The sequence below is a fragment of the Hibiscus syriacus genome, unplaced genomic scaffold (genome assembly GCF_006381635.1).
Source record: "Hibiscus syriacus cultivar Baekdansim isolate YM2019G1 unplaced genomic scaffold, ASM638163v2 tig00110338_pilon, whole genome shotgun sequence".
In the NCBI taxonomy this organism is placed as follows: domain Eukaryota; kingdom Viridiplantae; phylum Streptophyta; class Magnoliopsida; order Malvales; family Malvaceae; genus Hibiscus; species Hibiscus syriacus.
The window spans coordinates 46,022-57,500 of record NW_024062691.1 but is presented as its reverse complement, the minus strand read 5'-3'; the positions used below and the strand labels follow the sequence as shown (position 1 = coordinate 57,500).

Below are 11,479 nucleotides of genomic sequence, written 5' to 3'. Positions count from 1 at the left end.
AAAGGCAAGCTCTGAATTGATAGGGACAAGATTCGAGCCATTGATGAATGTAAGCCACCCACCAAGGTGACTAAATTGATAGCTTTCCTAAGATTACCCAACTATTACTGACGGTTCGTGAATAGCTATTCCAAGATGGCCACACCTTTGACTGAGTTGGTCAAGAAGGATTTCAAAATGATCAAGGAGGTCATGGTGAGTGAGTCGGTGTTACTAGATTACACCAAGCCTTTTAATGTTTACACTGATGCATCTGACGTTGCCAAATGTGGGGTCCTTATACATGAAGGACATTCAGTTGCATATGAGACTCGGAAGCTCAATAAAATCGAGATGAGGTACTCGATTCATGATAGGGAGATAACTACGGTGGTGCATTAGTTGCGTATTTGGAAGCACTATTTGCTTGGTTCCAGGTTCGTTGTTTTCACTGACAATGTTGCAAATATCTACTTCCTTACTCAAAATAATCTTTCTCCCAAGCAAGCTTGTTGACAAGAGTTCTTTGTTGAGTTTAACTTTTCCATGGAGTACAAGCCTGGAAATGTGAATTGTGTTACAGATTACTTAAGTCGGAGGTATGTCATCGAGATTGTGGAGGGTCCTTTGCTCGATAGGATCAAGGAAGGGCTACCCTATAACCCTGTGGCAAAAAGAATAATGGAGGGAGCTAAGGAGTGGAGTACTCGGGAGTTTTGGCTCGAAGGTGAGTTACTTTATGCTCGAGGGTATCATCTTTTTGTGCCTCAATATGGAAAACTACGCAAGGAGCTCATAAATGATTGCCATGACTCTAAGTGGATGGGACATCCAGGAGTTGATCGGACCATGGCGCTACTTGCAAAGAAGTATTATTGGCCATACATGGCTGAAAATGTGAATTGCCTTGTGAGCCAACAAGACAAGGTTGAGATGAAGAAACCGAAGGGATTATTGTAACCTTTGCGCATTCCCGAGCAATCATGGGAAGGTGTTTCCATGGACTTCATAGTCGGTTTTCCAAAGATTGATGGGCTTCTAAGCATCATGGTTGTGGTGGACAGGTTTTCAAAGTATGCAACATTCATTTCGACGTCCATGGTATGTCCAACTGAGGAGACGTCTTGAATTTTCCTCAAGCACGTGGTGAAGTATTGGGGAGTACCCAAAACCATTGTCAGTGATCGAGACAGACGGTTCACTAGGAGATTTTGGACCGAGTTGTTCAAGTTGATGGGATCAAGCTTGAACCTTTCCACAGTAATACATCCACAAATGATGGGAAACCAAGCGAGTGAATACTCTTTTAAGTCACTATGTGAGTGCAACTCAACGTGACTGACCAAAGTTATTGGATGTGGCTCAGTTTTCCTACAACTTGTAATGGAGTGAGGCGACAAACCAAAGTTCATTCGAAATTGTGACCGGGCAACAACCGTTGAGAACCAACACGGTTGTTACCAAGTATGATGGGTCAAATCCAGCAACACATAAGTTTACCAATGACTGGCAAGAGCCTCATGACTTAGTCCGTGCTTGTTTGCAAGGCAGGGAAGCGGACCAAGAAGTGGGCTGACCGAAGATGCATGGACGTAAACTTTAAATTTAGTGATCTAGTTTTTGCCAAGTTAGTAATGTTTTGCGCAACCAAGTGTGCACAAGGGCTTGTGCGGAGGTATAAGGGTCTGTTCCGAGTTGTGAAGTAGGTAGGCCCCATGGCCTACATATTGGAGTTATCTCCAACCATCCGAGCTCATCTTGTGCTTCACGTTAGCTTGCTTAAGTTCTACCATCAGGATGAAGAGGATCCTGACCGAGGCAAGTCACACTGAGCGCCAGTCGGAGTAAAGGTCTCCTATGACAAGGAGGTTGAATACATCCAAGAGGAAAGAGTTATTCGATGTCCATGACATCACCCAAGGAATGAGTACTTTGTTTTGTGGAAGGGACTTCCCGAGAGTGAAGGGAGTTAACAGTATGCCCAAGGACTTTGGCAATTCAAACCCATGATAGACCAGTATCATTTGAGGTGAGTGACGAGGGAGTCACCAGAACCAGTTGGGGAGAATGTCACGGACCGCGAGCCCATGGCCGAGGTCACCGCAACATAAGGAGTCTAAGACTACTTGGTTGGCATTTTGGGCCTTCCCACATCTATTCAGGTTGGCCCATTACATGGAGATGAAAAGCTTGGCACGATTATGGCAAGAAGTTCTCTTGGTTAATGTATGATCCTTCATATTCTTTCCATAATCCTTGTAATCTTCTATTTAAGGAATATTCTCAATAGTTTGATGTATTTTCCTTAGATAGAGAGATTGTGTAGATATGATTCTCCTAGATTGTGGGATTGTATAGATCTGGACCGTCAATGTACTTAGATCTTAACCGTTCATTGAGGGGAGCTTCCACTATAAATAGAGGCATCTCCTCCTCATTTGTACTCTAGAAATCACAGAGCATTCTCTCAAACTCTCTCTTGTCTTATTGCTTGCGCTTGCCAAGTTCTCTTGTTTTCTTGCTTCCGTTGGGAATCCTACGCATCTCTGCTCGGATTGTTTTCATGTTGACTTAGCCGCTATCACAAAGAAAGCGACTAAGGCTACACGTTCTAGGCGTTGAAGTTTCAAGGGCGTGACAATTATCTCTATCCCAAAAGTTGTTACCTTTAAGCTCTCGAGTCTCCTCTTTTTCTTCCGTAAATTCAAAAGCTTCAACCTCTTTTTTCCCCCTTAAGAGTTCTTTTATGCTTAGTTTTATTGTTTGCACTTCGATTTACTTTTGCGTGTTGCTTTCTTTCAATATTTATTTGGAAACTTTTTTCCTTGGAAAAATCCCAACACTCAGAAGTTGTTATTATTAGTTTGTCTTGCTTTGTAACCTAATTTGGTTATTGGGAATTTCTTCTTTCTTGATTTATTTGCTTCATTCAAGTTTTTTTTTATATTTATGCTAAATAGTGGAGACTTAATTGTGTACTAATGACCTTTGATTCCTTATTGGTACAATTCATCATATGTTAGTTTTCTTGGTTTAATGCAAATAATGAGGAGCTTGTGAAATACATTGAAGAATCAAAGTTAGATTTTAAGGGCATAATGTGGTTGTTTCCATCGAATTCGAGTTTGAAAAAGGGGCAGATTAGCAGGGGAAGCAATGGCGCTTTGTTGTATCTCAATGTATCATATCTCACACCTATAAATAACTATCTTTACTGGTTCGGACTTGGGGTTTTCCACTCGGGTATTGAAGGAATTTATCCTTTATGTTTATTTGTTCATTCTTTCCGAGCATTTGGTCGATTGGCATTTCCTGTTTCCGAAACGAGTTTTTGTTATTTGATACATACATATTGGCATACAAGCATTGTAGGATATGATGGGTCCCTGAAAAAGACAAAGTAGTAAAATAGGATCTAATGGTTCATTAATGTCTCTAAACAAATCATGCAAGTTATTTCAATGTTATAGTAACTTAACATTATCTAGTCATTGATAGCTGGTACCTACGATTTAATAACGTTCAGACACGGTTTGTCTATGTTTTCTTTTCCCTGCTATTTTATTTTCTATTTTTTTGTGCTATTAACCTTTCGCGTCTTATTTGCTAATCAGTGTATGGTTTGGAGTATGACTTTGGAGCGCATGAGTACCCTACAAGTGAAGTGTTTGAAGTGGAACCAAGAAGTTGTCCCGGTTTCATCTTCAGACGATCAGTATTATTGGGCAGCACTAACACGTCTTGTTCAGAATTTCGGTTATTTATGGAACAATTTTCGCAGAAATACCATGGGGACACGTATCATTTGATTGTTAAGAATTGCAACCATTTCACTGATGAAGTGTGCCTACAGCTCACTGGAAAGCGTATTCCTGGGTGGGTAAATAGACTGGCTCGACTAGGAGAGAAAACTGCCTGTTTTCTTGTTCTTGTCATCATAGAAGATGTGGATTATTTTACAAGCTGACTATACCAGATACCGATGTTGCGTTTGTCAGAGAAAAGACATTGAGGCTTACCAGAGAAGAATGATTTCCTCAGGACTTTAATTGTTTATTTCGTGTGGGTTGTTATTAATTCTTCTACCATATGTTCTCAAATGCAAGGGAGACTGTCAGATTCAGATATCTTCAAGGCACAGTGATGATGCAATGCACTTCATTTTTATTCTAAAAATGTCAGCCAGGCCCAAATGTACTCCTTTGCTACCGTATGAAGGTCTAGATTTGTTACCATATAACCCTTAAAACACGGGTGATCAGATTCTGTATCATCAGATGTCTTTCCTTGATCTTTTTTGTAGAAAAATATATGATTTCTATATGCTTCGAGGTTAATCGAAGCTGAAAGTTGGAGTTTTTTGTTGTTGTGAATGCATTAATCTGCATTGCTTCGCATTGCAGAAATCTTCATACTGTTATGGTTGTTCAATCGGCCTCCGCTACATTTGTATTTACAAATGTAATTTCCAAATGCATGTGGATTATACCCTCAAGCCTCCCATGGAGTCTGAAGATGCTGAGGATGAACTTGCCATTCTACATCTCGCTAATCAGCATCTGTTGAAACCTGTCGATATGAACTTGCTGGATAGAGTTGGCTGCGCCATATGTGAAAACCTCTGCTATGGTTCAGTTTATGGTTTCCGATTCTGCAACCTTTTCCTCTTGCATGGCAACTATTCCACGAAAGGTCAATCATTTCTTCCACCCATGTCCACTTATATTGTTCACATTTCTTCACATGTATGTGTGTGCCGGTTGCGATGATCATAAGTTTCGCTTGAGCTTGATGTTTGGCTGTGAAAAATTATCATTTCAGATTAGATGCAGAACATGCGTTGCTTCTGACCGTGACATCTCCAGGTGCCTATCTGATTCAACATTACACCAATGTACATTGAGAGAAGCTTGTTGATGGTTACAATGAAGATGTTAAAAGTTGCTGCTGTCATGTATGCGGGGAACTACGATCTGATTCTGCTTATATTTACGAGAAGTGCAACTTTTACAGCCATAAATCGTGCAAAGTGGAAGCTCCACGACAGATCAACCACGCGTTTTATCAATGTCATCTCACCATTGTAACAACGCTCACTATCGTTGCCGTGGCTGTGGCTATGACGAACCTAGGCTTCGCTGTGGCTATGACGAACCTAGGCTTCTCTTTCTGTTGAGAAAAGTGTAATTTCTATTTGGATGGCAAATGTGCCTTTCTTCCTGCAGCAAACTCCAAAAATGCCAAGGAAATTCAGCGTTTCACCAAACAACATCCATTAAAGTTACTTCAAGAAGTGTCCGAGGATACCGTTCTTAGTCAGGTTCGATGCCATAGCATGTGGAGAAAACTGGCTCACCACAACTTCGGCACCCATTTTCGGTTTTACCAGATGCAACTTCTTTTTACATAAATCATGTGCCATTGAGCCACTGGATATTCGACATTTCTCGTACACCAAACACCCCTCTAACTCTCATTCCCTCCTCACAAGGACACCACCCCCTTCGGTGCATGCTGGAAGTACTCGCACACAATTCTTCTAGCCTACTGATGTTCGAACGGAGACTTTAACCTCCATACCGATAATGCAACTTTCGATATTAGTTGGATACGTTGTTGATTTACTAATTTCATGTATGCGATAAGCCCTTCTGTAGGCTCATTTGGCACCAAGTGGTTATCTAAAATTACCGAACACGAGTAGCACACAGTGCTTTCTGGAAAATTAGTGGAATTTTTAGGTCTTTGTACTGCACGATTACAGATACGACTCTTCAAATTATATAAGAGTCCGATATTTCAAGATCCAAAAGATCTCTTATATGTTTAATGACCGCTTTTACATATTGTTTCGGATGATTAAAACTCTTGATACCAAAAGATCACTGCTAATTCAGCTAAAGCATGACCCTGTTTTGATACCAAAGGGGTTAGGATTTTACCCAGACGGGGAATACAAGCCAGACATTCGACTTCAAGATGTACGGTATTTTTTCCATGCAAAAGTTCATTTTTTTTAAAATTATGATTGAAACTGAATTATATGTTGTTGATGTATGAATTCGAATTGCGACCCGATACTCATCTAGGCTAGCAACAAATTGTGGCAAGATCAATGTCGATATCTATGCAGACAAAGCTTTACAAGGACTGGATTGGTTTAAAAACCTTGGATGATGCAGGAAAGGTTCACTACATTAACGTCTCAGGTCGCATCGGAATCTCCGACGAAGACATGAAAAAGCATGTTGTACCTTTCTTGAAGGATCAAGCCTCGATGCCAGGTAGCATTCGGAGTAGTCATGTCGAAGTTCATGGATCTCATCGCAAGGTCATGGTAAGCCGTGAGAGAAAGCAAGCAGTGGTTTTGTTGCAGGAAAAAGCGTCATCCGAACTAGTGCTCAATCGATCATCATCCTGCTGTTGGCCCCCGTCAGTCCAAAGCTTCATTAAGGAATTGCTTGGACTTGCAGAAGACTAAGCCATATCCGTACTTTTATTTATTTATTTAAAGAGTATTGTTTGAATTGAATTACGAATTAATTAGAAGTTATTGTATTAAAGATGATCTTACGAACATCGATATAAATCTAAATTCAAGATCTATCATCAAGTCATCGAGAATAATGAATTGAATACGGAAGCGTGTTTAAATTAATTGATATGTTAAATTAAGTAAAATTCAAAGATTAAAAAGACAAAATAAAAGTTTAAGGATTTTAAAAATTAAAGTGATAAACTTGGAAGGCCAAAAAAAAAAAAGTTGTTATGCCTATGAGATTTTATCAAATGCGCATATGTCTAACACCTTACAAAGAGAAAAACTTGAAGTTCATTTTGGCATCGACAAAATGAAAGCTTTGATCGGTTGTGAGAGTAAAGAACTTCAATGTATTGGTTTTGTTTTTGGTTGTGAAGGAACCAGATTCACTGTCCAAAGTGTGTAACTTTCCGACACAAATTGGAGAAAAGCAGGATACCTTGTCAACCTTGTTCAGTTTATCACATTATCTTCAATCTTAATTAAACCTTGCATGGGAGTGGATTGGATTAGGCAGCACTTTTACAATCTCTTCACATGGGCTGCTCCCAGGAAAGGCATTTTGAGTATAAAGATTGTTCCAAAATGGATAGATTGGTACTCAATGCTGATGTAATAAAGTGAAAAAAGAGAAGCAAAAGTATATATTATGTAAAATCTCATTGCAATGGCTGATATGTGAGGCTATTTGGCTTTCTTTACCTAAAAAGAAAGAATATCTGAGTCATCAAAAAGGCTAAAAGTAAGCACGAGCATTAACCAAAGCTTGCCTTCAAATATGCTCATTTCTCCCACAAACAAACCTAATCAATCCAAAACAAACTTGCTTTCTCACTCTTTCTTGTTTTACTCTTCTTCAATGGCAGACGTAGACTCCTACACCAAACAGCAGCAACTAGAAAAGAACAAAACCAAGCAAACCCGAGTAAGTATTATACGCGTTTCCTTTACAAAGCTCTCCTTGTCTTGATTTTCTCGGTTGTAATCCAAGTTCTTCCCTCACAAGCACCTGAGTTCATCAACCAAACCCTCCTCAATAGAAACTGGGAGTTTCTTCACCTTCTATTCGTTGGCGTAGCAGTCTCTTACGGCCTTTTTAGCCGACGAAACCATGAAACAGAGAAAGAAAATTATGTCAATCAATCCAAGTTTGATAATGTACAGTGTTTGATATCTAGATTCCTTCAGGTTTCATCGGTTTTCGATGAAGAAGCTGAAACTTATCTGGGTCTGATGATACAAAGGCCCAGACCTGGAGTAGCCTTTACTATAGGAACGAACCTCATGTTATTGTAGTTAAAGAACACTGTGTTATTGATGAAAACACAAGTTCTTGTCGTGGAAACCCTGAAAAGTCTTTGCTTTTGCCTGTTAGGAACTTGAAACCACGTGCTTTGAACGAGACAAGTAGGGAAAATCGTGCGAATTCTAGCTCTCTTAGTAGGTCTAATTCTGATTTGAGTTCCAAAAGGTACGAATGGAGTGAGAATAATAATGTTGTTCTTCCTTCACCGGTTCCATGGCGTTCAAGATCTGGAAGAACGGAAATGAAAGAAGATAATGAATTTCGGTCATTTAGGTCCCAAAGTTGTCCCATTCACCGCCTCTATGTTCTTCGAACTCGTCCTTATCTCCTTTTTTGTCAATGGAAGAACAAGCTAAGGGTGCGGAGGATTCCGTGAGAAAAAAATCCATTTACAGGTCTCCTCCGCCACCTTCTCCGCCACCACCAATGACTCAAAAGCCATCATCATTGAAACCAGTGAAGTCAAGGAAAGGTGGTGAAGTTCAAATTGGGAGGATCAACGGCAAGGCGGTGAGGTTTGATCATCAAAAATCATCGAGGGTCGAGAAATTGAACTGGGAAAGCGTCATGGAACTTGCACAAGAAAAGAGAGTGGTTGTTGAAAAGGTGATGGTCGAAACTACTACTGATGATGATTCAGAGATTGAGGAAGATGGAGCTGGTGAAACTCCCATTGTTTCAAGCATCGAAAGGAGCCCAAACAACGAGTATCCAAGCAGTGGGAATAATGGGGGTTCCGATGTGGATAAGAAGGCAGACGAATTCATAGCCAAAGAAAGGGAGCAAATCAGGCTGCAGAGGATCGATTCTATTAAGCGATCGAGTGGCCAGTTTAAGAGAAACTATTCTTGAAGACACATCGAGCTTTACAGTTTTTACACTTTTGTGTTTCGAATTTCCTTCCGGTTCTATCATTACTTGGTTTAATAGCATTCATGAATTTAAGGTGCTGGGTATACAAATATAGTGTAGGTTATTTACTTTCATCTAAGTTGATGTCTAAATATTTGAAGGATCGTTCAATTATAGGTAAGTTGATAAGAGATTAGCTATATATATATTCCATTCTAAGTTCAATAACATCGACAATAGCCCAAAGTTCAGCGTGTAAGACTGAAGAAATGCCAAGGCTCCTGGAAAAACCATAGAGCCTGTTGGAAGTCAAACTCTCTTGTAATTATGTAGAAACAATCACATGTGGAGCAATATAAAACAAAAGTGCATGCCGGCAAGAAGATCCAAACTTTGCAATTAAAATATCAATATGTCTAGAAAAGTCTTGAAATCCTTGGCAATTAAGGAATTCAATCACGCGGCTAGAAGAATTTAGAAGCAAGTTAAGGCGGTTTATTATATATATATATATATGTGTGTGTGTGTGTAATGTGTAGCAAAGCAAGCGTGTGAGTAGTGAACGAAAGAAAAAATACGAGTGAAGAAAAAATAGAGAGAATTGAGAGAGAGCTTAGCAAAGCTATAAGGTGATTGTAAACTAATCACATCTAGTATTGTAATATTGAGGTAGTGTCGTTATAACGTATTTTGTTTCGTATTAATAAAAGAGTAAGTGTTATAAATTATTGAGTGCCCATCTACGCTTCCAACAAGTGGCCTCAGAGTTTGGTTCGAGTTTAACGTGGTGGAGAAGATGGTCAACATGATTTAACCACAAATCTCGAGATTGAAAAGACAAATTATGGCAACTGGATCATTCAAATGAAAGCGTTACTAGGCTCTCAAGATTGTTGGGATATCATCGAGGATGGTTACACCGAGCCTGAAAATGCAGCAGTAGAAGCAGCCCTGGCCAATGAAGAAAAGAGGTTATTAAAGGAATCCCGGAAAAAAGATAAAAGAGCGTTGTTCTTTATTTTTCAAGGAGTAGACGAATCTACCTTTGAAAAAATTTCTAATGCGAAGACCGCAAAACAAGCGTGGGAGATTTTACAAAAATCTCTACAAGATGCCGAAAAAAGCAAAGAAGGTACGCTTACAAACTCTTAAAGCTGAGTTTGAGATGTTAAAAATGAAAAATACAGAAACCATCGATGATTATATTAACCGTGTGAAAGCGGTCGTAAATGAAATGAAAAGAAATGGTGAATCACTCGACGATGTTAGAGTGATGGAAAAAATTTTGCGGTCATTAACAAGAAAATTTGATTATGTGATTGTGGCAATCGAAGAATCGAAAGATTTATCCCAAATATTGATCGATGAGCTTGTGGGTTCACTTCAAGCCCATGAGCAGAAAATGAAACAAAATGAAGATTCTGAAAATTTGGAGCAAGCTCCACAAAGCAAGATGAATGTCAATGAAGAAGAAGCTAGTAGCAGCTACACACAAGGCCAAGGAAATTGTGGAGGTTATCGTGGAAGATACAGAGGAGGACGAAGAACTCGTGGACGTGGTGGTCTATCATATGGCACCGATCAAATAAGTGAAAACAATCCAACATCAAGTGAACGAGGATTCAGAGGCCGAGGTAGAGGCAGATATCAACAAGGAAATAAATCTCAGGTACAATGTTATAATTGCAATAAGTATGATCATTATAGTTATGAGTGTAGATCTGCTCCTAAACAAGAAGAAAGAAATAACGTAGCAACAGCTGAAGAAGAAAAAATTGAAAAATCTAATGTATTCCTCACTTGTAAAGGAAATGAAGAATTCAAGAAAAATATTTGGTATCTTGATAATTGTGCCAGCAACCATATGTGTGGTCAAAGGGAACTGTTTGTGAAATTAGATGAAACAGTCCATAGGCGAGTAACTTTCGGAGATGACTCGCACACAGAACTAAAAGGAAAAGGCAAAGTCATGATTACTGAGAGAAATGGAGAAAAGAAATACATTTTAGATGTTTATTATGTACCTGCTTTGAAAAGCAATATCATCAGTCTTGGTCAACTCCTGGAAAAAGGATATGAAGTGCAAATGAAGAATCGCTTGCTTGCCATCAAAAATAAAGAAGGAGAATTGATAGCCCAAGTTGATATGACTCAAAATCTTCTCTTTACAATTGATATCGAGTAGGGAGAAGTCAAGTGCATGAAGACTGCGATCAAAGATGATTCATGGCTATGGCATCTAAGATATGGACATCTTGGATTTCTGGTTTGAAGATGTTATAAAAAACAAGCACGGTGAAAGGACTACTAGAGATCAATCCTCCAAATCAATTCTGTGAGGCTTGCATCAAAGGAAAACAACATAGACAAAGCTTTGAAGTTGGTAGATCCTGACGTGCCCAAGACCGCTGGAGATAGTACACATAGATATAACTGGTCCTTTTGACATACCATCTCTTGGCGGTAACAGGTACTACCTAACTTTCATTGATGATTTTAGTAGAAAATGTTGGATTTTATCTTTAAAGAAAAGTCAGAAGCGTGGAAAATTGAAAGAATTTAAAGCAATGGCGGAAAAATAAAGCGGTCAATATTTGAAGATACTCATATCAGATAGAGGAGGCGAATATATATCAAAGTTATTTGAAGAATTCTACAAAGAGCATGGCATCATCCATCAGCTGAAAGCCAGATACACGCCACAACAAAATGGAGTTGCAGAAAGAAAGAATTGCACAATCCTGAACATGGCAAGAAGCATGATAAAAAGTAAGTAACTACCGAGAAATTTTTGGGCTGAA

The 11,479-nt window shown here is 39.2% G+C and overlaps 1 protein-coding gene across 1 annotated transcript; it reads left to right on the top strand.

Moving 5' to 3' along the window:
* Positions 1-8,108: 8,108 nt before the first annotated feature.
* LOC120120290 lies at positions 8,109-8,718 on the top strand. Its single transcript, XM_039139951.1, has one exon. The coding sequence runs from the start codon at positions 8,166-8,168 to the stop codon at positions 8,676-8,678; it is 513 nt and encodes a 170-aa protein (XP_038995882.1). The 5' UTR covers positions 8,109-8,165; the 3' UTR covers positions 8,679-8,718.
* Positions 8,719-11,479: the final 2,761 nt, after the last annotated feature.